At 58.5% G+C, this 27,059-nt stretch overlaps 1 protein-coding gene across 1 annotated transcript in view; it reads right to left on the bottom strand.

The window, feature by feature from the left end:
- Nucleotides 1–314: 314 nt before the first annotated feature.
- Nucleotides 315–27,059, bottom strand: part of PPARD (peroxisome proliferator activated receptor delta) — a 92,080-nt gene continuing 65,335 nt past the window's right edge. Inside the window, exons 3-8 of the mRNA XM_066234606.1 lie at nucleotides 13,928–14,158; nucleotides 6,019–6,173; nucleotides 4,922–5,060; nucleotides 3,570–3,772; nucleotides 2,978–3,428; nucleotides 315–2,492 (exon numbers count right to left, since the gene is read on the bottom strand). Of these exons, the coding sequence (XP_066090703.1) occupies nucleotides 2,245–2,492; nucleotides 2,978–3,428; nucleotides 3,570–3,772; nucleotides 4,922–5,060; nucleotides 6,019–6,173; nucleotides 13,928–14,057 (1,326 nt within the window). The 5' untranslated portion in view covers nucleotides 14,058–14,158 and the 3' untranslated portion in view covers nucleotides 315–2,244. The remainder of the gene's footprint in view (nucleotides 2,493–2,977; nucleotides 3,429–3,569; nucleotides 3,773–4,921; nucleotides 5,061–6,018; nucleotides 6,174–13,927; nucleotides 14,159–27,059) is intronic.

Genomic DNA, 27,059 nt, shown 5'->3' with positions numbered 1-27,059 from the left:
GTAAGGAGAGGAAAACCCCGACCGCCTGTGGGGGCACCAACCTGACAGCGAATGACAACCTTTGGGCTGGCAAGGCCTATCTCCCACTGGAAACCCAGGGGAGCTGCCTCTCGAGGCCCTTCAGGGACCCTCCCGGACCCCCACACCAGGCACGGCTCCACAAGCCCTTGTCAGTGTCTCTCCCTCACACCCCAGACTCCCTGCAGGGTGGGGATGGCATCCCCGCAGCCCTGGCAGACTACCAGCACTGAGCAGAGGGGGAGGGGGGGCAGGGAGCCCCTACGAAGAACACGCAGAGAACTGAGTCAGGCTAATCAACTCTTAAATATTTAATTCCCATTTATTTAAAGTTCCGTCAGTCTGTGTACACTATTTATATTAAAAACACAGGAAACTGGGGCTCCTAGCAAAAATATACATTTCCATTTTGGAGATTGTTCAGACACCAAGAATAGCATCTTCTCAGCACTAGAGCTGGCTGTATGTGTGTGTGTGTGTGGGGGGGGGTAGAATGGGGCAGGGGTAGAGGCGGTGGGCCAGGCAGAGCGTCTCAGGGGGCACCCCTAGCCCAGGGGGCGGGGCGGGAGAGGGAAGACTCTTGCCAGCAGGGAGTGACCATGGGCTCTCTGGGGAAGGCCACGGCGCTGGCAGGGCACACGCTGGGCTTACCCTTTCTCTAGGGCACTTCCTCCCAGAGCTGCAGTTCTGAAGGACAGGATCCAGGAAGTGGGCTCTGACCCAGGTTCTGAGACCCTAGCCTGTCCCCACAGCTCCAGCCAGCTTCCTCCCCAGAAAGGAGCCCCCCTGCTCAGCACTGAGTGTGGGGAGGGGCGGGGAAGGCAGGGGAGGGGAGAGAAGAGGCCAGGGGAGTGAGACTGGCCTGGCCTGGCCAGGTCCCTGTCACTAGGGGCTGTGCAGGGAGAGTTGCAGGTGACCAGCTGAGCTAAGTAGAGGGGAGAGGGAGGGTAGCGGAGCTGCTGGGACAGATGGGTGCCTCCACCAACAGTATCAGTTTATCTCTGGCACCTTCCCCTGTGAGCAGGTGCTGGGCTGACTCAGCAGGACACCCTGCTGACCAGGGACCTGGCCCAGCCCTGCGAACAAGGACACAGCTCTGCCTGTCCCCCTACAGGCGCCGCTGGGCACGCACCTGCCTTGGGGGGTGGGGTGGGGTCGAACCTGCAGATAAAGTGAATTTAGTGCTTGTGGTGTGTGCTGGAGGGGGGCTCCAGGAGTGTGTGGGCACCTGCAGCTCAGGCCAGGGCCCGGTCCCCTGGCTGGAAGGGAACGTGGCCGTGAGTCCTGGCCCTGGGGAGCGGGCGTGGAGCTGACAGCACAGGCGTGGTGCCGGCAAGGCTGCAGCAGAGTGGCCGGCGGCGGACAGAGGGTGCCCGCTGCTGGAGGCCTACCCCGGCCCGCTCGCCGCTTCACCACCAACCTCCGCCTCTCGAGAGGCTCACTCCTCTTCCTGGGGTGCGGGGCCCCTGCCTGCAGGAAACCCACCTCCTTCCAGGCTAGGGGAGGCCCCCAGCAGCCAGCGCGGGGGGCCATCAGCAACCACGGCCTGGAAGACCCGTGGAAACAACGAAAGGACGTTGGTGTGAGTGGGGCTGGGGCCTGTGGCCGGAGTGGGGTCTGCTGGGTCAGGGGTGTCTGCTTCAGCCTGGGGACGATGGTACAGTCCCCGCGAGGCACCATGGCCTTCAGGGGAGGCCCCAGTGACTAGGGCCGCTGCCGCAGCCAGCCCAGGTCCTGCGCGGCTTCCCCAGGAACTGGGCCAGGGTTAGTGTTTCTTTGGATGGCTCAGGTCCGTGCTGTGGAGACAGGAGCAGAACGAGGCCCTCACACCTGCAGGACAGGCCCCACGCCCTCCGCGGCAGGGGCAGGGCAAAGCAGAGGTCCTATTCTATGCTGCTGGTGAAATAATACAAACCTCCTCACAGGAAATGGAAGAGGAACAGACGTGGGGATGGGGGAGAGAGAAGGAGGGCGAGGGAGGAAGGAAGAGAGAAACCTAGAGAAAGGAAGAGGAAGAGCAGATGTTAGAGAAGAGAAGGGAACCGAGACTGAAGGAGAGGGAGGGACCGAGGGAGAGAGGTGTGGGTGAGACGGCACCAGTGCGTCTCACGGCTCTGTGCCACCCGAGTGTGTGGGGTGGCGCGGGGAAGTCCATCCCGTGGCGGGCCCTGTCCCGGCGCTGCCGCCTGCCCCGTCCTGGGCCCGCGGAGGCCCTGGGCGCGCACGTCAGTACATGTCCTTGTAGATCTCCTGCAGCAGGGGGTGCAGCGAGGTCTCCGTCTCGGTCTTCTTGATCCGCTGCATCATCTGCGCATGCTCGGTGACCAGCTGCCGCAGGTCCGCCATCTTCTGCAGCAGCTTGGGGAAGAGGTACTGGGCGTCGGGGTGGTTGGCCTGCAGGTGGAACTCGAGGGCACGCAGGATGGTGTCCTGGATGGCCTCCACCTGTGACACGTTCATGAGGCCCGGCCGGTCTGTGGGGACACAGGACCGAGTGTGGATGGGCACAGGCACGCGTGGGCTCCCAGAAGGCCCAGGAGTGTCCATGCGCCCGCCCAGGGGGCGCCTGGTCCAGGGTCCTGGTGAGGGGCCCACTGCCTGCACTGACACCCGCTCCGCCCGAGGAGTGCTGCCGCCCCCGCACTGTCTCAGCCTCCCTGTGCCTGCGTCCGCCCCGTAACTGAGGAGGATGGAAGGACCCCACACAGAGCGGTGCCCACCACTGCCAGCATGATTACTGTAATTATTGTGTTGGAAAGGAAAAATGTTGCTAAAATACAGAATATTCTCCACCAGTGTAAACGGCCCCCATTGACATGCTGGTCTTGCCCTCTCGGCCTTCTGTCGCGTCCCATGTCTGTAGACAGGGCTGCCGGACGCACAGCCGGTGTCCGCAGTGGGGGCCCAGTCCTGGAGGGCTGGCTGTACTGGCCTGGCCCACTGCCCCACCCACACTCACCCCCGCACAGAATGATGGCGGCTATGAAGAGAGCCAGGTCACTGTCGTCAAGTTCCAGGGCATTGAACTTGACGGCAAACTCGAACTTGGGCTCGATGATATCACTGAAGGGCTTGCGGAGGCTGCGCAGGAACTCCCGGGTGACAAAGCCGGTGCCGTTGGCCACCAGCAGCCCGTCCTTGTTGACAATGGAGGCCAGCATGGCGAAGATGGCCTCGTGCACGCCGTATTTGAGCAGGGTCACCTGGTCGTTGAGGAAGAGGCTGCCGAAGCTGGGGATGCTCTTGGCGAACTCGGTGAGCTCGCGCACGGTCTCCACCGTGGTGCACTGGCAGCGGTAGAAGACGTGCACGCTGATCTCCTTGTAGGGCGGCAGGCCGTTCACCAGCTGCTTCCACACCAGGCCCTTCTCCGCCTGCCACAGTGTCTCGATGTCGTGGATCACAAAGGGCTGCGAAGCAGGCCCGGTCAGAGGCCAGGCCGTGGGGACCCCGCCGGTGCGCTCCCCAAACCCCCGCCTGCACCATGAATTGGGGGAGGGGGCTGGCTCCCCCAGGAGTCAGGGCCCCGCTGTGCCGAGTCCGGCACTCACCGCTGTGTGGCTGGTCTTGCCGGTGAGGATGCCGCGGGCCTTCTTTTTGGTCATGTTGAAGTTCTTCAGGTAGGCGCTGTAGATGTGCTTGGAGAAGGCCCGCAGGTCAGCCACCTGCGGACTGTGCTGGCTCCCCTCACTCGCCGTCAGCCCTGCCACCAGCTTCCTCTTCTCGGCCTCTGGCATCCGGCCAAAGCGGATGGCTGTGTGTGGGGGGGCAGTCATGAGGACTCCCCGCAGGAGCCAGCGCCTCTAACCTCCCTCTAACCTCCTGGTCTCTCTACAGGCGCATGGGCCAAAGATGGAGACCCGTCCTTGGAACCCAGGGCCCTCCCTCAGAAGCTCCGGGGCCGCAAGCTGGAGTGTTGGGGAACCCTCCAGAACGTGCGCTCCAGGGCTGTAGGGGTTCTGGACCACCTGGCCGGGAGGTGGCACAGTGTGACAGGCAGGAAAACAGTCTTCGGTGTCAAAGGCCTGAGCCTGAGTTCCAGTGAGCAGCTCACTCGCCATGTGACTTCAGGCAGGCTACCTCGTTTTCCATCAGAAAAACAGGGCTGACACTTAAATCTCACTGGATGGTCAGAATAAGTAATCCACATTGCAGACTGTAGTCATTAGTAAAGGAGCAGGAAACCAATCTGGCTTCTCTCAGAGAAAAAGCAAGACTCAGCCACATAAGGGGCCTGAGCAGACAGACTGAGGGAGAGACCACAGCCGAACCTGCCAGACCCCATCACCTAAAAAGGCTGCAGACGGGGTGCTCAGGCCCTGCCAGCCCCGAGAACCAAGGCAGTTAGGGTACGCACGGGTGAAAAGGGAACGGAGAGGCTTTCCCCAGAGAGGTAAAGAGGGGGCAGGTGGGCTTTTCAAAATCCCCCTCTCTGGGGTCTGAAGAGAGAGCCTGCAGGAGGCCCGGAGCACTGGGCAGGCTGTCCCCCCGGAGTGGCTGGCCTCCAGGACTCCTGCCTGGCTCCTGGCATGTGGGGCCACTTGCTGGCTCGGCCCTTGTTCAATAACCAATAAGGGCTGCGGGCCTGGCCTTCGCAGCAGCTTTACATGCTGTGCCAGACCATTCGGGACAGGCTTGAGGTTCTGGGAGTGGTCTTTCCAACAGCACCGGGGCTGAGGTGATTCCCACTTCCCTTCTGGGCCGGAGGGAAAGCCACAGATAGAGCGCTGACTGCCCCAGTGTCCCATGGTGCAGAGGGCAGACCTTGGGCTAGGCTGTGCCAGCTCCAGGACTCAGGGTCCAGGTCAGCAACTGAGGTGCCCCCTGTCTGGGCTCCCTGGAACTGGCGCTGAGCGGTGCGGAATGCACAGCGCCAGAGCAGAGCCGGGCGGGCAGCGCTCACCGTTGTGGGACATGCCCAGCGCCAGGCACTTCTGGAAGCGGCAGTACTGGCACTTGTTGCGGTTCTTCTTCTGGATCTTGCAGCTGCGCTCACACTTCTCGTACTCCAGCTTCATGCGGATCGTGCGGCGGAAGAAGCCCTGCGGGACGTGCGCGGAGGAAGCGCGCAGGGAAGGGACAGGCTTGGGGATCCTGCCGCCCACCAGGTCGTCCTAGGGACCCCGTTGTGCACGAAGATGTACAAACCCCTGGAATTTGGAAGTAGTGGGGGAACTATTTTGGAAGGAAGTGGGAGGAGGGTCAACAACTCCAAAACACTTGAAATAACTAAAATAATATACCATCATTACCCTAAATGTTTGTTAATTTGGTAACGAAACTGTACCGTGACCAATGGGCTTATTCATAAATATCTGGTTCTGCGTGTTTCCTAGGTGATGGTTTAATAAAATAACACAGGCAGTCCCCGGGTTACCGAGATAGGTTCTGTAGGTTTGTTCTTAAGTTGAATGTGTACATAAGTTGGAACAGGGACATTTACCTATTGAATGCAACTTAGGTGTTTGTTTTAAGGTAGTATTTATTTTTACCTTTCTGTGTAAATACTTAAACATTTTCAAACCGACAGAACCTATCTCGTTCGTGACCTTGGGACTGCCTGTGTGTGATCTGACGGGTGTGCAGTTAGGAGGAAGAACCCAAAATCACCACTGAAAAAAGAGATGTACCATTTGTTTTCTTTTTTCCTCAAAGAGCCCCCCTGTCAGGCTTTGAGGTGCAGGAACCCCTGACCTCAGGAAGGAGTCTCAGCCCAAGACCTCCATTCTGTCCTGTCTTTTCCAGCCAAGCCCCCAGGGGGCGCAAGCAGCCCAGGTAAGTGGCTGGGTCAGCGCAGCAGGTGCCCAGCAGGGCAGTGTGGACAAGGGATCCCTCCTCTCCAGCAGGACCCAGAGCTGAGGCCATGTACTGGGTCCAGGGCCCTGGCTGCTGCCCAGGCAGGAATTCCGCAGTGGAGAGGGGCAGGGAAACCCTAGTTGGCAGGTCACCTTGTCATGTGAGCACAGCTCTGGTGGCCAGCCAGCACCCCCCTGCCCATACCTTGCACCCTTCGCACGCATGGACGCCGTAGTGGAAGCCCGATGCCTTGTCCCCACACACGCGGCACTCCATGTTGAGGCTGCCGCACGAAGCCCCGTCGCAGCCCATCTGCAGCTGGTCCAGAAGGGAGGGTGGGGAGGCGCTCCGGGAGAGGTCTGTGGACAACACAAGTGGCTGCACGTTCCGCTGGGCCAGGCTGCGCACTCACAGCCCTCGGCCACGCCGTCTAAGAGTTGTGTGGCCACAGAAGTCAACCTTCCTGAGGATCAGTTTCTTCACCTAGAGCATGGGGTGAGCGACAGCTTCTCTCAGGGGGATGGCGGTTTCCATAGCACCCCCAGACCTGCCACCCAGCAGGTATTTCAAATGGCACCTAGGCTATCTGGGTGAGGCGGAGCCTCCCTGGGCCGCACTCGCCGTCAGGGAGGAGAGCGTATGGAGGGACGGTTGCATTCTGGGGGTGGGGTGCGGGGGGGGGGTGCAGACAGAATCACTCCAGACTGTCCCTGGGAGGTGGCCACGTGGAGTTCCGCGGGAGGCGTGTGGCGAGGGCAGCAGAAGCGCAGGGCTCCGCAGAGCACCCCTCCGCTGGGAAGCGATCCTTGCAGGGACTCCGACGTGCTGTGAAGTGGGAAGGACCTCCCGAGAGGCTCAGGTTCACTCCCGCGAAGCTTGCTCACACACAGAGAGCGTAAGTATCAGTCACACTGACTGGGCGGCTCATGAATTTTCACAAGCGTTTTTCTATTAAATGTACAGATGTTTGAACCAGGTGCGGAGTGTTAGCAAAGAAAGCAGGTGGCCATGGCAACGACTACCGTTTGATGAAAGTAAGAACTGCTAGGAGTCTCTTCTGAATCTCTCCCTTGGAGCAGAAATGAGCCCTTCCCTTGGAAAAGGGACCCACACTGAGTTCAAGTCTCCTAACCCAGCCCAGTGCTGCATGACCCACCTGCCACCTGCCCTGCCCTGCCTGCTTGCTAACCTGCCCTTCTCTGCTCTCCTCCTCGATAACTCAGCAACCTCTCTGGGGCCAGGGGCCAGGGGCCAACCCCAAACCAGAGCATCAGCAGTGTAGAGCAGACAGCCCTACAGAGACCCAAGCCATGGAATAAGCCCAGACTTAACATTTTCTATCTGCAAAAGATCTAATTCTCCGTACCATGGAGTGACCTCCCAGAGTGCACACCACTCCCCGCCACCTCCCCCACTCCCCGCCCCAATCCCAGGGGGACAGGAGGAGAGCCCCTGCCGGCCACATCCTGGACTCAGCGGGGCACAAGCAGCCCACAGCAGAGGACCCAGCAGCCGGCCGCCCTCGGTTCAGGAGCGCAGAGGTGACACGAGTCCCTGGTCCCTAAGACAGCCTGTCCTGTCCCAGAGCCTTAGCTCCCACCCTTCTCTCACTCCAGAACACGCACCCCCCTGCAGCCCAGACAGAGTGGGGGGCCTCCATCTCCTGGGCAAGGACTGCAGCCTGGCAGGCCGGGCCGCTGGTCTGCTCAGTGCGGGGCTCCCCCATGAGGACGTGAGGGCCCCAGGGCAGGCGCTCAGAGGCTCTGGGATAGCTGGTCCTAAGGCTGGTGAGGCGTTATAATGGGCGGTAGATGGCGCTCTCTCAGCTGCGGGGAGGAGACCAGTGTGACACCCTCCCCAGGGACCTGTGCAGACGCTGGCGAGAGGGTTCCGGCACGTCCCCTCTGATCTGTGTGGTCTGCCTGCGAGTGTGCTTTGTGGCACTTCCTGTGGGCACCAGGGCTGTTCCCGTGGCTCGCACGTCTGCTCCTCTGCTAGACTCGGAGCGTCTCAGGTCATGTTCCCTTTAGATCTCCACGCTCCCTCAACAGGGACCAGAGGGACCTCAGAGCGTCCACCTCTTGCTGCTTCCTCGTTCTCCCTCGTGGCCCTGGGGGCTCGGCAGGAGTCTGGTCATGTGGTTGCCGTTGGTGCTGCGCGGCGATGCCACCCTCTTCATTCACACACACTGAAGAGCAGGGCAGGACCAGCCCCTGTCCTCCACTAGCGGAGCTGAGAACCGTAAGACACCGGGGCACCACGCGGCGAGGGCAGCGCGGGCCGAGGGGCAGGCCGACCGGGGCAGGACGCGGGGAGCCACCACCTGGCGCGAGGTGGTCGGGGAAGGTGACGGCCCCTCTCTCTGGCTCAGATGTGAGTGCTCAGGTGACCTCCAAGTGGCACCAGGTGCTCGGAGACGATGGGCATGGGGGTAAGAATGCAGCTCAGGAGTCGCGCAGCCCAACTTCAGATCAGGGTCCTGTGCTGAAAACCCAGCTGTGTCCCCGGGCCTCAGTTTCCTCCTCTGTGAAAGGGGGTCACCGTGAGGTGGGCAGGAGGTAACACAGAGACAGCTCTCAGAGCTGGAAGTGCCGTGTGAACACCAGCCCAGGTCCGGGTGGTGCCCACGAACGCCGCAGTCCTGCGGGTTCCCAGCTCTGTGCCCCGCGGGCAGGGACCGTGCCTCTCTTCCTTCTTCTGGGTGTCTCTTTCCCCCACAGCTGCACAGAAACCCAAGGTGTGTGTGTGGGGGGTGTCTCTGCTCATGAGGCCTGAGGAGCCCCTGGGACAAGACCTAACCTCTTCTTGCAGTGCCTGGCCTGTTGCTGGCCTCTGTCTCAGAGGTGACAGGACCACCCCAAACCCTGGAAGCCAAGATGTCCACCCTATTACCCACGGACTCAGCCAGAGCTCTGGACTGAAGAGAAACGCTGGATGAGAGTCCGAGAGGGGCCCGGTCAGGAGGAGCTGCCAACTGGACGGGAAAACACAGGCCCAGGGCAGGGGCGACCTACAGACGTCCTGCCCCGGGCAGCTCACAGGTGCAGGCTGCTGAACCCGAGAGCGGTCGGGGAGGTCTGGCGGCCTCAGCGGACAGGACAAGGGCACCCCCTGCCTGAGGGAACAAGGAACCACAGTAACTGATACACAGGCAGAGAGGCACCTGGGTGAGCAGACGTGCACACGTCTCGCGGGGGGCTCTTGTTTTTGTTTTGTCTTTTTGACAGACAGAGAGCAAGTCAGAGAGAGGGACAGACAGGGAGAGAGATGAGAGGCATCACCTCATAGTTGTGGCACCTCAGCTGTTCACTGATTGCTTCTCACGTGTGCCTTGACGAGGGAGGGCTACAGCAGAGCCAGGGACCACGAGGTCATGTCTATGATCCCACGGTAAAGCAGCGACCCCTTGCTCAAGCTGGTGAGCCCATGTTCAAGCTGGTGACTCGGGGTTTCGAACCTAGATCCTCCGCGTCCCAGTCCGATGTTCTATCCCCTGCGCCACCACCTTGTCAGGCGGGGGGCGCTTTTGTTGTGGGGTTATCAGGGATACTGCAGTGGTGGCAGCTTGGGGGTGGATTTTCCAAAGATAAAGGTTCTGTTTCCTCTTTGCTGACCACCTGGCTTAAAGGTTTACTCTCAAATCACCATCACGTCCTCCCTGAAAGTACTGATGGCAGGAAGCCCCACCTCTCGGAACAAGTTCTGGAGGTCCCATCACCTCTCAGGACCCCCTGGTGGTCACTGGGTTCCGAGAGGCCCTCCCCCCCCTGAAAGCCCCTGCCCTGCCCCCCCCCAGCATGTTGAGTGAGGAGACCCTGGGCTTGTGTGAGGGCCGTCTGCCCTGGCCCCCTCCAGCATGTCAAGTGAGGAGACCCCGGGCTTGTGTGAGGGCCGCCTGCCCGCACAGCGCCCTCCACCCAGCCCGGCCCATCCTCTGCTCTCCAGAAACACACTCGCTCACCTGGTGGCCACCACGTGGACCTTAAGCCCTGACCCTGAACTTCACTCCAGCCACAGCCGGCCTGGCCCCCCAGGAGAGAGAAAGAAGCAGCATGCATCAGGCCCCACCGAACGCCCAGCGTGTCAGTGTCTGCATGCTGTCAGGATCATCTCCTGCACTTCGGGAGACAGTAATGCCACCAGGTAAAGATGGGGAGACTGACACATGGTGGGACCGGCACGTGAACCCCGCCCTGACTCCCCTGTGAGACGGTGTGTCTGCACCAACCGCACCTCTCTTTAGTGCGTGCCCACTGTGTGCTAGGCACGCTGCGGACCCATCACACCGTTTATCTTGTGAACCTCGGAACAACCCTTCCCGCAGCTCTTCCCGCCCCCATTTTATAGGCGAGAAAACAGGCTCAGAGGCTAACTAACATGCTGACAGTGGCTCTGAAGGTTACTTTTCCGTGTCCACTTGGCCAGGCCACGGTACCTGTAGGACCCAACTTTTGGTCAGACATGTCCAGGTGTCCCCGTGAAGGTGTTCTAGACATGATTAACATTTGAATCAGTCTTCTCCATAGGCCTCCCGAAGGGAGAAGGAATCGTCTCCAGGTGGCGTCTAGACTGGAGCTTCAACATCACTGTCCCTGGATGCTTCCAGCCTGCCGGCCTGTCCTACAGGATGTTGACCTGCCAGCCATCACAATGGCCTGAGCCAAGTCCTTAAAATAACCCCCCACACTCACTCACACACATCCTACTGGTCTGTGTCTCTAGTCTAGAGAACCATCACACTGCAGAAAAGTGAGATCTGTGTCCACTGGGGCTGACTCCCCCTCTCTGCAGCCCACAGTCTCCCGTGCATATAAACACACGTTCATTACCGCTGATCAGTCGTTTGTGACCATGATAAATGAGACGCGTCACTGCTGAGGCTGACACTGCCATGGTTCACGGCGTGGACGGCGCACACGCTAGCCCTCTCAACCAGAAGGTATCAGCCGCACCATCTTTGATTACAAGGTCGGCACACACTGTTGACCTGACTCCCATCACGCTGTGTGGCTGGGAGCGCTCCTGCATGTCTGTCTCCCTGGCTCTGAGCATGCCGCTGGGACAGCTGTGAGGGGCCCGGAGAGGCCGGCCCTGTCTCCCCGCTCTGCTGGCAGAACCCCCCAGGCAGACAGCTTCTGAACTCAGGACCAGTTTGGCAGGAGCCTGGGGCGGGGCTACCAGGCAGCCTCTAGCTCGGCCTTCCACTGAACGGCTCGGGACACCCGCCAGGCGCTGACTGAGACAGCAGAAGCACCAGGCCAAGAGGAAGGACACTTCTCTTCCTCAGCCCCACACCGAGACCCCGAGCCCTTTCCTCGGTGTGCCTGGGGTGTCCATCACTGACGCAGCAGGGGACGCAGACAGGAGTGGGCTGTGGCACCAGCAGCCGCTACCCTGCCCCCGCCCAGGGGAGGGACCTGGGCGCTGAGTGTCCCCATTGCTATCCTGCCCGCCTCCCTGCAGTGGGGGCAGCCGGCAGGGGGGAGCTGTGCAGAGAGGCCGGTCTGTGCGGGACCTCTGGGCGCTTGGGCACGCTATGTAGCCTTCCTGCTGCTGCAGGCTCGAGCTGCACCCCATCCTTGTGGGTCCTGGGGGCCCCGGGGTCAGAGCCACAGACCCGTGGGTGGGGCAGGGAACGAGCAGGTGCCGAGACCTGGGCTGGGTCCGACAGCAGCCATGCTCCTCGCCTGGCTGGCCGGGGAGGTGGGCAGGACTCAGCCTTTGAAGGTGAGGGGACTGGCACGGAGAGAGCACCACGGCCCCTAGTGGCTGCCCTGGACGCCTGCCCTGGTCTGTGTGGCCCCAAGACAGGATGAGGCTCTGTCTCTGGCACCCCTCACCTGCTGGCCCTTCCTTTAACCTATTCACGAAAAGCAATTTAATTGCTTTTCAGAGTAAGTGAGAGCTGCAGGCTTGTTGGGAGAAACGGCGTATGGCAGCTTAGGACAGACCCCCCCCCCCCCCGTCCTGGCCCTGCTCCTCGGGGCCACCCCTCAGCCTGAGTCTGCTCTCCTAGGCTCCTCCTGGGTACAGGTGGTGTTTTAAACAACAGGATCCCCCATCGTGAGAAACGTACTTCCCGTCAGGACATGCAGACCGACCTTCGCCTCTAGTGACCAGAGCGTTCCCCAGGACGGCTCTACCACAGTGCACACAGCTCGTTCCCCAGACGGCGCGTTCCCGTCCCTGCGTTTACGGCCAGTGCTGCAGTACACAGGCCTGGACATCGCTGTGCATGCTGAGTGAGCGTGCGCAGGGGCCACACTCCAGGACGGACCGTGGAATCTGACTCTGTTTTCCTGTCAGGCAGCTTGTCTGGTAGACTTTGTGAGAAGTTTTTATAAACTAACGCATTTAATATATAGTGATCGTGTTAAACAACCCCCTCCTGTTTCAATTATTGAACAAGGAGGTCTTTCTACCTCCACGTCACTGATTTACCGATAAATGAAATCTATCAAACACGGGGTGGCTGGGCACACTCTTGCCCGAACGTCTCCCTGTGTGCCCGAGTGCCCACCCACGGACCTCCGTGAGATGCCGTTACACACCCACCTCGCCCTGCGGGTGCGGCCGGGCACCACGCTCTGGTCTGCATGTGGGCAGCAGTGCACTGGGGATGGGTCCCCACATGGGTATGCAGAAACCCCAGGGCAGGGCATTCGTCTGCAGGCAAGTTCTCTGGGCCAGGGCCCAGAAGACGTAGGGACGGTGGGCGGGGGCAGGAAGTGAGGCCGCGCATCCCATGTCCTCTCTTCTCTGTCACTCTGTCTGGATGTCCTCAGTGACATCACTTGCTCATCCTTAGCCCCCAGTGTCCTCCCTCTGCGTCTAGCCCCTCCTCCCGTCTCAAGGTCAGAACAGTATGTGTTGTCAGTGCTGAGTGACCGACCACCCCCGGCTGGCCACTCCTCTCTTCTGAGAAAGGCTGGGCTACCAAAGCCATCCCAGCCACCAGCCAACGGGGGCGGGCTTCCCCCGGGATGCACACACCGTCTCCTAGGCCCTGAAAGCACACGAGCCCACTGAGGTCATCCCTGGGTGTCGGGTGGGGTCCGAGGGCGGGTGCTGGCTCCCCCCACCCCTCCCCCACCACAGACCCCGAAGAGGAAGAGACTGCAAAGCCCAGGACCTGCTCTGCAGGTTGAGGGTGTGGGGGTCTTGGGGCCAGGCCCAGGTGGGAGCCTGTCCCACCTCAGCAGCACCCCACGCCCCCCTAACTCTTAACTCTGACACGTCCACCTTCTTCTACCCATGCAGGCACAGGGGCCCGAGGCCGTCCTTAAAATGACGGGACAGGCCCACTCCTCTGCCCCGGATCATCCCCGGGGGCCAGGACCTCTGTCAGCAGAAGCCAGCAGCGAGAACAGGATGTCCCCCGCTCCTGCAGCAGGTCCTGACCCTGAGTCCCCAAGGGCAGGGCCAGGGTCAGCTGGACACGCGGGTGCTCAGGGGCAGGGGACGGGAGGAGCTGGGAAGACGCGCTGGGCAGGGGACGCCAGGGGCTGGAGCAGTGGGTGTGGGTGCCCTGGACGGTGGGTACAAGGCCACGACGATGACGATGGTGATGAAGATGGGGTGGAAGCACAAGAGAACAACGTCTACACTGCTGCTGACAGCGGCAGTGAAGGGGAGCCGAGAGCAGGGAGGCTGAAGCACAATAGCAGCGTCAGTCCGCTAACTGCCCACGTTTACACCTAACGCCAGTGCACCCAGCGAGGTGTGCCATCAGCACCGACTCAGCGGGGCTGTGTTTTGAGCGATCCTCACATTCACAGGTGCAGTGATCTCTCTGGCGTGTGGTTACTGCAGACGGACCCCCCCCCCCCCCATGGCGGTGGCGAAATGACGACATGCATGGCACGTGCCGGTTCAGGTGGGTCCCACAGAGGTGTGGGTCTGTGTCCCCTGCGATCCCGCTGCTTTAGAGAGAGATGTGATGAACGGGCCCAGGGTCCTGCAGCGGGCGAGCAGCACACGGGCGAGAGCCTGGGCCGTGTGGCTCCAGCCCTCACCCACGCCAGGACCCCACGCTCCCACGGCGCTGCCTGCAGAAGGCGGCTCTCCGTCCGCCAGCCGCGCCCCCTGCCGTGTCCCCGAGCCCCCTCCTCACCTGTGTAGCTGCTGGAAGGAAGCTCGTGCGCTGGTCCCCCATTGAGCCCGGGGGCTCCCTGAGTCTCTGCCACTTCCGCTTTCTCCTCCTCTTCCCGGACCTCAGGGGCTTCCTCCGGCGGCTGCTCCATGGCTGACGTCCCCTCGGCGCCACGCCTGCAGGCCCGGTCATAGCTCTGGCATCATCTGGGTCTGAGCGCAGACGGACCTCTACAGGGCAGTTCCCGTCAGCCTGGCGAAGGGGAGACAGGAAGAGGCTGGGGAGGCCGTGGAAGGGGGCAGGGGTGCAGCGGGTGGGGCACGGAGGAGGGCCCCCGTCTGGGGCAGCCCAGGTGGGGCACAGAGGAGGGCCCCCGTCTGGGGCAGCCCAGGTGGGGCACGGAGGAGGGCCCCCGTCTGGGGCAGCCCAGGTGGGGCACGGAGGAGGGCCCCCGTCTGGGGCAGCCCAGGTGGGGCACGGAGGAGGGCCCCCGTCTGGGGCAGCCCAGGTGGGGCACGGAGGAGGACCCCCGTCTGGGGCAGCCCAGGTGGGGCACGGAGGAGGGCCCCCGTCTGGGGCAGCCCAGGTGGGGCACGGAGGAGGGCCCCCGTCTGGGGCAGCCCAGGTGGGGCACGGAGGAGGGCCCCCGTCTGGGGCAGCCCAGGTGGGGCACGGAGGAGGGCCCCCGTCTGGGGCAGCCCAGGTGGGGCACGGAGGAGGGCCCCCGTCTGGGGCAGCCCAGGTGGGGCACGGAGGAGGACCCCCGTCTGGGGCAGCCCAGGTGGGGCACGGAGGAGGGCCCCTGTCTGGGGACAGCCGGGCTCCCCACGCCCCGCAGTGCTGCCCCATGGCCTCCATGCCTTGCATCAGTCACTTCCCTCCCGCCCTCCGCCCGCCTGGCTCCTGCGGCAGGCCCGCGGGGTTCAGAGCAGTCCCCATCAGCCAGGCAGGGTGACATGACCCGTGACACCCTTCCCCGCCTCCTCTGCTGCATCCTGCTCTTTGAGCCCCAGTCAACAGGAGACACAGGAGAACGACCTGAGGGGCTTTGAAATTTTCCAATGCTCCAGTCCCGACACCCTGACAGGCACCCACTGCCAGCCCCCACGCTGTCCCCACCAGCACATAGGCCCCAGCATCACTGCTGTCTGAAGCAGCCGTCGTGCAGGGCGACTTCGGGTACGCGGAAGAGACACGGCCTCGCCAGCCTCGCTCGCAGCCGGCAGGTCTGCAGCCAGACCCCAGTGAGAGCCATCAGGCGAAGGGGACGCACTGCCCCAAAGGTGGGTAATAGATGGTGACCGCCAGGCCTACATCACCTGGGGGGAGACAGTTCCAGCCCTCAACAGCTAAGGCATTGTCCACAAATGCCAGCCAGAGGCGGCAAGGTCCGGAGGTGTCATGGGAGCTGTCCGGTAGGGGACAGTGCGGGGAGGCCCTGAGAGTGGGTGGACGCTGGCCAGGGGACACGGCACGGCCCTCCTGTTGGGGATACAGCCCGAGAAGGACTCGGAGGCAGCGCAGCGAAGAGCGGTGTGGAGTCCTGCTGGCTGGGAGTGGGGTGCGGGGGCGGAGGACTTGGAGGGACGCCTGGGAGGGGGCTCTCTCCAGGCACGTGTGCTGCCATGCCCCGGCCCTGCGAGGGGGACGAGGTCTGTACTACGTCAGTGCAGACCTGCACGATCAGGAGCGGAAGACACCTGCTTCAGGGAGACCGGCATCTGTGGGACCCCTCATCTCTGACGTCCTCCGGGCAGCTCAAACTCGGCCTGTCCCAACAGAGCCCTGCCTCCCCCAAACCCGCCTCCTCTGCAGTCCCTACCTCAGCGAGCCACACGCCCATGGACCCAGCTATCGAGGCCGGAGGCAGAAGCCCTCTGAGCCCTTGCCCCCCAGCCTGCGAGCTCGGCTGGACTGGAACCACTGGAAGTTTCTGGGCCCTTCCCTAGAGGGCCTCATCTGACTGGTCTGGGGCGTAGCGTGGACGTCAGTATTTTTACTTTTCATTCCCCGAGGACTGTAATCGTTCCTTCCCATCAAGCTTTCGTCTTCCTGTTGGACTGGCACAATAACCCGAGCTGGTCTCCTAGAGGCAGTTTGGAAATGCAGCCCTAGAGTCTAAGAGCTGGGGAGTTGGCACTCTGCAGGGACGGGGGCCTCCTTGGTGATGTGACAGCCACAGGAAGGGATTCAGTTCACCAAAGAGACCATGACACACCAAGGAAGGAGCACCGAGAGCAACGCATGGCAGTGGCCGGAGGCGGGAAGCGGGAGGGACGTAGGACAGCCTGGCCAAGGGCAGGGCCGTCTTTGGGGGCAGGGGGCCGACTGCTCTGATGCGGCAGTTTGTGGGGTGATAAACGGAAACCACCGGATTCGGGGACTGTGAGGCCATCCGTGACCTCGTGAGGCAAGTTTCAGCCGAGTGCGTGTGCGGGGGAGGCTGGGCTCTGAAGAAGCAGTTGCAGCAATGAGGCTGGGACCCCGGGGAAAGTGACCCCCAGGGACCACGTCAGGGAAGGAAAGGCACACGAGCACGCTAGACTGAGAAAGGGCAGAGCCAGGCCGGGGGTTTCAGAATAGAAGGAACTCAGATAAGCTACAGCCGAGGAGAGGTGTGCCGAGGAGGGTCGGGGAGGCTCAGGGGGAAGCCCGGGCACAGGACTGATGGGGCGGAATCAATCAGGGGCCCAGGATACAAAGAAGTATCACAGCCGTGTATGTGTGTGTGTGTGTGTGTGTGTGTGTGTGTGTGTGTGTAGGGGGGAAGCACACGTGTGTGTGTGTGTGTAGGGGGGAAGCACATGTGTGTGTGTGTGTAGGGGGGAAGCACACGTGTGTGTGTGTGTGTGTAGGGGGGAAGCACGTGTGTGTGTGTAGGGGGGAAGCACATGTGTGTGTGTGTGTGTAGGGGGAAGCGTGTGTGTGTGTGTGTAGGGGGAAGCACACGTGTGTGTGTGTGTGTGTGTGTGTGTGTGTGTAGGGGGGAAGCACACGTGTGTGTGTGTGTGTGGGGGGGAAGCACACGTGGACCGGCCTCGCTCTGAGCACAGAAGACGGGACTTGAAGAAAGCAGAGGGCTGGGTGGAGCCACTTTGGCAAACAGGACAGGGAGTTAGCTGGAAAGAACAAGAGCTACAATAATTGAAACAGTGTGGCACTGTCCATGAAGAGACAATAGATGAAAGAGAATACAAAAGTCCTAAGCATGCGAACACATACGGAACTCCTCGAATGTGCTGTAAAGACAGCACTTCAATCCAAGGGAAAAGGGTCCTTCAATAACTGGTACACGCCGGGACCTGTGAGCAGCTGTCTGAATACCAAGACAAGGCCCGAACAAATAAAAGATTTTAGAGTTAAAACAAACAGACACGAACTATACAAACAGTCTTGAGACGGGGAAAGGACTAAGAATGACACTAAACCCATAAATCTTTACGGGTTAAAAGATTAAGGGAAACATTAATAAATTTCATTTCAAAAATAACCCCAAACTTTCTACACGATAAAAAAAAACCATTAGAAGAAAAAACAAAGAAACAAACAGGTAATAAATTGAGAAAAATATCTGCGACTCTTATCAGAAAAAGGGTCAATTTCTCCCAAATAGTTCCTAAAAATTAATAAGCAAAAGACCAGCAATCCAACAGTAAAATGGGCCAAGAATATAAAAAAAATATATGAAGACCAGGAATACTTTGGCTTCTACGTGGATGAAAAGACGCTCAACATCATTCACAGATAGGGAACTGCAAATTAAAACAACACTGAACTACACTTTTCACTGTCAGATGCGAGCACAGCCTCTACAGAGGCTAACCGGGCCACAGCTACCCAAATTCCAGGTGTACCTGTTCCCCCTGACCCAGAAACACCTCTTCTGGGTAGTTGACCTAAGCCACACTTCCGCTTGCGCAAAACGACACAGCAGATAACACCATGTATCCGCACAGATTACTCATAACAGTACTATTTGACTAGTGAGAGGTGGGGAACCACCTAAAGGTTCATTCACAAGGGACTTATTAAATGAACTGTGATACAGAAAACATGGAATTCTATGCAACCCCACAGAAAACGATGCCGTTATGAACTGGGAACAGAAGTCAAATACACATGGAAAAATGCCAAAGGTAGTAAGAGAGCATAAATAGAATGTACGATTGCCAAATGGCCGCAGCAGAACGGGAAGACTTAGGAGAAGCATGTGGAATCCTAGCGCTCTGACCAGCGGCCAACGCAGCCCTGGAAGGCCCACTCCGGGGTCCGTTGGGTGAAAAATTAAAGGCCTGTTTTGCCAGGTTCCTAATGCACAGGGCTGCACACATCCTGAGTGAAAGGCAGTATGAGGACGCTTAGCTAAAGAAGAGAGCGGACTGTGGGGAGGAGGCTGGTGACAACACTGGCAAAGGAATCTGGCAATGACTGTTGTGGCATTTGTTAAACTGGAAAATTAGCTATTATCCAAACAGCGAGGACCAGAGAGACACTGAATCTTCACGTTGCACGGAATGAAAAGTCTGGAGGTGAAGGCGGCATGGGCGGAGGATGGGAGAGGCACCCAGCCAGGCCGACGGCTGAGGGCCACCGGAGGTTCCCAGGAGAAGGACCAAGAGGACACGCAGCAGGTGACGGGGGTCAGGCAATGTGACGCCTGAGAGCCAGGTGCGCTGGCCATAGGGTACGTGGAATGAGACTGATCAGAACAAACTGTTTGGGGATGCGCGGACCTGGGGTGTCGTGGACATGCAAAGACGCACACCAGGCTGGGGTGACGAGAGCCAGTGAGAGGGGACAGGAAGATTTGGGGGTTCCCTTGGCAGACAGAAACTACCACACTGCCTTCTATAGGTACTTGACAAAGTGTTTTCTCACACACCCCCTCTGATGCCCTGAGTGACCCTGGGAGACGAGGCGGAGCTCAGTATCAGGACTGAGTCCTGGAGGGAGGGGCAGGGGGGACTGAGCCCCCACTCCACGTCCGGCACCTGCAGGGCACAGCACACACAGGCTCTGCTCCGTCCTCACATGGCCCCACATGGCCCCGCACAGTCAGCCTTGTGAGCTCGCTGGGCAGCTGAGGGAAGGGACAGGAAGCCCAGGCCTGCCGGGCCCACCTGCTGTCTGTGACACACCAGAGGCTGAGCCGACGACCAGGGGTTTTGGACACGACGGAGTGCGAGCCTGGCTGGGCCGGGACGAGCCTCAGCGTCTGCTTCCACACTGGCTGGTTGGCGTTTCACCAGGACCTAGGGTCACGGTTCTCAGTCTCTGCAGGTGCCCATGGCTTGCCCCCTGGGATCAAATATGGCTCTGGGCTCTAGCTAGAGTTTTGGATTTGGGGTCAGGGTTCCTGGATTCCAGGTGATTGTTCCTCCCCAGCCTGGAGTTGTCTCTTCTGGCTGTGACCTCTTACAGACACCAGCTGCGGGGCTGGGGGTGCAGGGGGGGGCCGCACCCAGACACGTCCCTTGGGATGGTTCACATTTAGACGCCACCACTGCGTTGCGCCCGTGCCTGTGTTCTGCCAGGAGCTGCCCATGTCCACACAGCCCTGCCTGTTCCCTCCGTGGCCGAGGGCTACCCGCCCCACCTCTGTCCCAGCCTGTCAGGCCAGGAGCTCCTCGGATGCCCCCTTCCCGACTAGGCCCAGCACACAGGCTGCGACTCCGCAGGGAGCCCACCTGCCTTCACCCTCGCAGCGAAGCCTATTCTCCCCCTGCAGGCCTGGCGCCAGGTGTAACTTCTCCGAGGCCGAGAAACCCTGGTTTCACCATGGCCCCCCACCCACCGCACTGGGCAAAGCCAGAAGCTCTGATCAGGCCACAGCTGCGCCCACTTAGGAGGCTGGCGCTGTCCTCAGACAGGACAAGGGTCCTGTGGCCAGCATGAGGACGGCCTGCACTGCTGCCCCTGGGGGACCAAAGGAGAGTCTCTAGCAAAAGAATTCTTTGCAAAACAGATGCCTGGGCTGCTCTGATTCTGGTGTGCACAAATGCGCACACACGCACGCACAGCACACACGTGCTCAGTGCTCCCAGGCCAAGAACCACTCTCTCACCCTAAGAAGGAACTCAGGCCCTCTGGGAGCCACAGTGGGGGAGGGCCACGACTCCACTCATTCCCCACGGGGCAGGGAAGTTTCCCGGGCGGAGCGAGCGCACAGCTTAACATCTTAACCTCGGTGACCGAGAGCTCTGAGAGGCCCAGGTGGCCGGAGCAACAACGCAACTGGGGCCCTAAACCTTCCCGCCAAGTCCAGCTCAGGAAACGGAGCGCTCCTGACACCTGCACACTGGCCGGTGTGTACCAAGCGGGGTCAGCGATGTGCCAGGGTCCCAGCCACCACGTGGCGTGGCTGGAGCAGAGCCTCAGACTTGTCACGTCCATCACAGTGGTACCTGCGTCCACGCCAGGGCACACAACACACCAGGCTTGTGTATACACACGCATCTCCTCACCACCACCCTGAGTCAGGTGCTATCCCAGCCCCGTTTAACCGGTGAGGAAACCACGGAGCAGGACTTGAGCCCGCGCAGGTGGGTCAGGCCCTGTCACTGTGCCGCGCACCTCAAATGCGGTGCCGGTGAAGCCGGACTGGAGGCTGGCACGCCCCGCCCAGCCTGGGCCCCAGGGCTCTAGAAGCTGCTGAGCCTCGGTCGAGAGCCATCACCCCTGGAACCTCAGTCCCGCTGCCAGCTGCTACCTGTTTCTGTCAGGAACACCCTGGTCAAAGCCCTCTGGACTGTCCCCGCCAGCAGGGAGCCACCGTGTGCTGAAGACAGCCCTGGGCCCTGGGCCGCGGCACCTTCACCAGCCCGTTTGGCCTCTCCCGGTGGCTGCCCCTCTACGGGCTGAGGCCAACCCCTTCAGGCCCCTGCCCCTCCTCCTCAGGAAGCTCGCCTTCCTTCGCTAGCTCCATCTGCCCCTCCGGCCACAGCCCCGCCCCGGCCTGCAGCTCCACAGCCCCCGTCACGGGGTTGGCCACACTGTGCTGTCGGTCCCCTGGACGGCGCCCTCCATTCTTGCTGAGGTAGGGCCCCAGCGCCTGGCACAGCGCCTGGCATTCAGTGGGTGCTCAACAGACACTTGATGAATGACTAACCAGACTGAAAACAGTAACACCTGCCATGCTGCAATCAGTTGTGGCATCTGCCCCTGGATCGATTCTCCTGTGTGACTGCCTGCCTTGAGGTGCGGGGCTCCACGGAAGTACTTCACTGCTGACAGCCCGGCCTGGGCCCCTCCCTCGTGGGGGTCGGGGAAGACACTCATCCCACAGCATCTCTCAGCCCTAAAACTGGGGTAACACCGCCTAACCCGAGGAGCTGTTGTAAGGATTAAATAGCCACACAGCACCTGCTCGCCAGTGCTGGGGACAGAGTGTGTCCCACCGAGAAGAACAGTAGCTGCTGCTATTGTCATCACTGGCGGCTCATTTTATTATTTATTTTGTGTGTGTGTGTGTGTATGTGTGTGTGTGACAGAGACAGAGAGAAACAGAGAGGGACAGATAGGGACAGACAGAAAGGGAGAGAGATTAGAAGCATCAATTCTTTGTTGCGACACCTTAGTTGTTCATTGATTGCTTTCTCATATGTGCCTTGACTGGGGGGCTACAGCAGAGCGAGTGACCCCTTGCTCGAGCCAGCGACCTTAGGCTTCAAGCCAGCGACCTTTGGGCTCAAGCTGGTGAGCCTGCACTCAAACCAGATGAGCCCGCGCTCAAGCTGGCGACCTCGCGGTTTTGAACCTGGGTCCACTGTGTCCCATTCTGATGCTCTGCGCCACCACCTGGTCGGTGCTGTCAGCTCATTTTAGGGGACTGTGCGCAGTGAGTGCTATTCCATATTCCAGGTCCAGAAATGCACCAGCCTACTGCATTCCAGGACCAGTACAAACATAATTCCCCAACTTCCTGCCTCACAATCGGCTGTGGCAACAGAGGACTGACAGGGGGCTCCCTACCCAGGCCCAGGCTGCGCTGTTCAGAGAAAGGAGTCCAGAGCCTCCTCTGCCTCTCCCTCCCTGCCCCCCTCCTCCCCCACCCCCCCATTCTCCTCCATGGCAGGGCATGAGGGTCAGCAGCCTCCGGATAAAGGGCAGAGTTGTCCCACGTCCCTGGCGGGTGCTTTCAGGCTGGGCAGTGCGGGAGGCCACGAGAGAATGGCCTGGCTGACCCTCTCCCAAGCTTTCCAATCAATCATTAATCCGGGCGCTGACCCAGTGCCCTGGTTTCCCAGACAGGCCCCTCCCGGTGCTGTGCTCCCGCTGCTGAGGCAGGCCGCCCCAGTCCCTTCAAGGCACACCAGAGCCCAGTGGCTCCAGCTCCGCAGTGCACCCCCAAGCATGGCCTGGGGGCCATTTTCGTTCAGAGAGTGCTAGACCCTGAGAAGTGACACCCAGCAGGCCATGCTGCCCCTCACATTCTACAATTCCTCCAATCCCACCCACAGCCAGCCCTGCAGCCCGCTGGAGTGGGGCTGACCTAAACTAAAGGGAAAAGCCTGACCCCAGGGAGCCGCTGAGAACGTGCCCGGAGAGGAGATGGGAGGGGGTGGCCGGCCAGGCCTCCTGAGAGGGGACGAGACTGACCAGCCCCCTAGAGGAGAAACAGGACGCGGTTGGAGGGGAAGGGCACACCAGGGGCCAGCTGGGCTGAGTGACTTCTGAGCTCCCTGAGGACAGATGAGACAAAGAACCCTGCAGCCAAGCCAGGGTCACTCAGTTCTGTCCAGGAGAAACTGTCACTCCTAGAGTCAAGCTTCACCTGACAGTGTTCATGTCCTCCGGCCTTGTAATTCCCCTCCTAGAAAAACGTACCAGGCTGTTCAATACAGTGTTATTTATAATCATGAAATCAATTTTTATAATAATGAAGAATAACAGAAATGACTCAATGTTCAATAATAGAGGAATGGTTAAATAAATGAGAGCACCCCTAGAAAACGGAGTATTATCCAGCCATAGACTGTTTCCATAGACTATTTATTTTCCATAGACTATTCAGTAAACTTAAATGGAAATTAGCAGAACTAAATTATACAGCAAAAATCCCATAAAAACGACCAGAGAAAGAATGAAAGTAAGTGCCCATGTATGAACGGGTAAGTGATTTACTGGTTTTGTTTTTTTCCCTTCTTTTCTAACTGAGAAGAGGGGAGATAGACAGACTCCTGCAAGCACCCTCACAGGGATCCACCCAGCAGCCCTGGTCTGGGGCTGATGCTCTGCCCTTCTGGGGCCATGCTCACAACTGAGCTATCTTTGGCGGGTGAGGCAGATGCTCCATGGAGCCATCAGTGCCTGGGGCTGATGTGCTCAAACCACTCATACCATGGCTGTGGGAGGAGGCAACAGGGAGAGAGAAGGGGAAGGGGAGGGGTTGGAGAAGCAGGTGGTCACTACTTCTGCGTGCCCTGACCAGGAATTGAACCTGGGATGTCCACACACTGGGCCAACACTCTACCGCTGAGCCAACCAGCCAGGGCGTGACTTCCTGTGTTTATGTCATTGTGCTTCTTACGCTTTCTGTGCTCCACACGTAGCAGCATCCTCACCTCACTTGACCCTGCAGAGCACATGGCACGCTGCTGAACCCTTCCTCCTTTAGCCTCGTCCTCACCAGACTCCAGGCTTCCCGCTGCCTCACCGGCTACCCCTTGGCAAGCATTTTGCTGGTGCCAGTGAGCCATTTCCTTCCCGATCTCTTAGACTTAGGGTCTCTGTCATCCTGTACGCCCTCCCTGCATGACCTTAAGCTGGCTCGTGGCGTTCCACACCTTCACTATGCTGACGGCTCCCACATTTACCTCTCTCTCCAGTCCCAGCTTCTCTGACACCCCCATGTGGAGGCCCAAGGTATCACAAGTCCAACATCCAAAAGCCCTTGACTCGTCCCACCCCCCAACATCTTTCCTACCTCAGTAGATGTCAGAGTCAGCAAATCCTGTTGGCTCTGCCTTCAATAAATACCCAGAGTCTAATCCCTTCCCATCACCTCCCCGGCTAGGAGCCCGCTCCAGGCCTCGCCACCTCTCGCCTGGATTACAGCTGGCCTCCCTGCTTTCGGCCTCCCTGCTACGGCTCCACCCCCTGCGCTCCACACAGCAGCCAGTGCTCCTTGCGGTCAGATTCTGTCCCTCCACGACCACATCCCGTCAGGAGTGCCCTGCCTCTCTTTCCGGGCCCGCGAGGCCCTCCAGCACGGCCCCTGCCCACTCCCCCTTCCTGGTATACCAGGCGCCGGGCACACGGCCCCCCTGCCAGTCTGGAGCACAGCAGGCTGCTCTGCTGCAGGGCCTCTGCAGCGGAGACTGTCCCTCTAGTGCAGGGGTCGGGAACCTATGGCTCGCGAGCCAGATGCGGCTCTTTTGATGGCTGTATCTGGCTCACAGACAAATCTTTAATGAAAAAATAATAACGTTAACAATATAAAACATACTCATGTATTACAATCCATTCATTTCCTACCGCTCATGTTCATGGTTGCGGGTGGCTGGAGCCAATCACAGCTGTACTCCGGGACAACAACAAATTTTTATTGGATAATGCATAATGTACAGGGGTTGTTGTATGGTTCTCACGGAATTACATTTTAAAGTATGTGGCGTTCATGGCTCTCTCAGCCAAAAAGGTTCCCGACCCCTGCTCTAGTGTACACGGCTGGCTGTCTTCCCTCCTCAGGGCTCGGGTACTTCCAGTTCCCTCTCCACTTCACTTTCTCTGTCTCTCACCACTATCTGGAATAGTATGCATGCGTGCGTGCGTGCGTGTTGTGTGGGTATATGCACACGCATACATACGTGTATATGCCCGTATATGGGGGAGTTGTTTTTGTTTGGGGGGGGTTCTTTTGTTTGTTTGGGGTTTTTTTTTTACAGAGGCAGGAAGAGAGAGAGAGAGAGAGAGAGAGACAGGAACATCTGGTGCTGTCAGGAGAATCAAACTGGCAACACTGTGCTCCGGAACTACGCACCAACCAACTGAACTATCTGGCCAGGGCTTAACTTTTAAAAATTTATTTATTGTAAGAGACAGAGAAAGGAAGGGAGAGGGAGGGGATGGGGGAAGGGAAGCATTCATTTGGTGTTCCACTCAGCCGTGCATGAATTGGTTGCTTCCTGTGTGTGTCCTGACCGGGGATCAAACCCACAACCTTGTCGTTTTGGGACGATGCTCTTAAACTCGTTTGTTTACTGCTTGTGTCTCCCCAAAAGAATATAAACCCCATGAGGCAGATTTTCACATGATAGATTCATATCCTTGTCTTAGAGGAGTGACCGGCAGACAGTAATTGTTCAATAAGTATTTGCTGACAAGGATTGTTCAACCTACCTAAATTGATCAATGTAATACACCACATCAACACAACAAAGGACAAAAATCATATTCTATCAATAGATGCAGAAGAGGTATTAGATAAGATACATCCATTTATGTTTAACTCTCAAAATGGGTAGAGAAGGAAAGTACCTCAACATACTAAAGGCCATATATGACAAACCATCAGCCAACATACTATATACTAAATAGTGAAAAACTGAAGGCTTTTCCTCTAAAATCAGAACAAGACAAAGCTGCCCAATCTCTCCACTCTTTCCCCCACTTTTTTTACAGAGACAGAGAGAGAGTCAGAGAGAGGGATAGACAGGGACAGACAGACAGGAACGAAGAGAGATGAGAAGCACCCAATCATCAGTTTTTCGTTGTGACACCTTAGTTGTTCATTGATTGCATTCTCATATGTGCCTTGACCGTGGGCCTTCAGCAGATGGAGTAATCCCTTGCTCGAGCCAGTGACTTGGGTCCAAGCTGGTGAGCTTTGCTCAAACCAGATAAGCCCGCGCTCAAGCTGGTGACCTCAGGGTCTCAAACCTGGGTCCTCCACGACCCGGTCCGATGCTCCATCCACTGCGCCACCACCTGGTCAGGCTCCACTTTTTTTTTTTAATTTGTTTTAGAGAGAAGAGAGAGAGAGAAGAGGGGCAGGAGCAGGAAGCATCAACTCCCATATGTGCCTTGACCAGGTAAACCCACAGTTTCAAACTGGAACCATAAAAACCCTCAAATAGCCAAAGCAATCCTGAGAAAAAGAATGGAGCCAGAGGTATCACACTCCTTGACCTCAAATTATACTGCAGAGCCACAATAGATCACCTTTAAAACAGCACGGTAATGACAGAAAATCAGACACACAGACCAATAGAACAAAATCAAGAGCCCAGAAATGCCTGACCTGTGGTGGCGCAGTGGATAAAGCGTTGACCTGGAATGCTGGGGTCGCCAGTTCGAAACCCTGGGCTTGCCTGGTCAAGGGGAGTTGATGCTTCCTGCTCCCCCCTCTTTCCCTCTCTCTCTTTTCTCTAAAATGGAATAAATAAATAAATAAAAGAAATTTTAAAAGAGCCCAGAAATAAAACCACATATTAATGGACAAATAATCTTGATAAAGGATCCAAAAACACACAATGGAGAAAAGAAAGCCTCTTCAACAAACGGTGCTGGGCAAATTGGAAAGCTACATGCAAAAGAATGAAACTTGACTATACATTGTCCCCATGCACAAAAATTAATTCAAACTGGATCAAAGACCTAAATATAAGACCTGATACAATAAACAACATAGACGAAAACTTAGGTACTAAACTCATGGACCTTGCCCATAGAGAACATTTTATGAACTTGACCCCAAAGGCAAGGGAAGTAAAGGCAACAAGAAATGGATGGGACTGTATGAAACTAAGAAGCTTGTGCACAGCGAAGGAGACTGACCACAAGACAAAAAGGGGAAAAACAAACAAAAAACAAGAACAAGAAGGGGACCAACCAAATGGGAGATGATATTTGCAAACAGCAGCTCAAATATGGCATTAATATCCAAAATATATAAAGAGCTCACAAAGCTCAGCAATAAACAATCCAATAAATAAATGGGGAGAGAACCTGAATAGACACTTCTCCCAAGAAGACATCCAAATGGCCAACAGATACATGAAAAGATGCTCATCTTCACTAGCTATTAGAGAAATGCAAATTGCCTGACCTGTGGTGGCGCAGTGGATAAAACGTCAACCTGGAATGCTGAGATCACAGGTTCGAAACCCTGGGCTTGCCTGATCAAGGCACATATAAGAAGCAATCAATGAAC

Source organism: Saccopteryx bilineata, chromosome 1 (assembly GCF_036850765.1).
Source record: "Saccopteryx bilineata isolate mSacBil1 chromosome 1, mSacBil1_pri_phased_curated, whole genome shotgun sequence".
In the NCBI taxonomy this organism is placed as follows: Eukaryota; Metazoa; Chordata; class Mammalia; order Chiroptera; family Emballonuridae; genus Saccopteryx; species Saccopteryx bilineata.
This window is presented reverse-complemented; position numbering and strand designations above follow the sequence as displayed.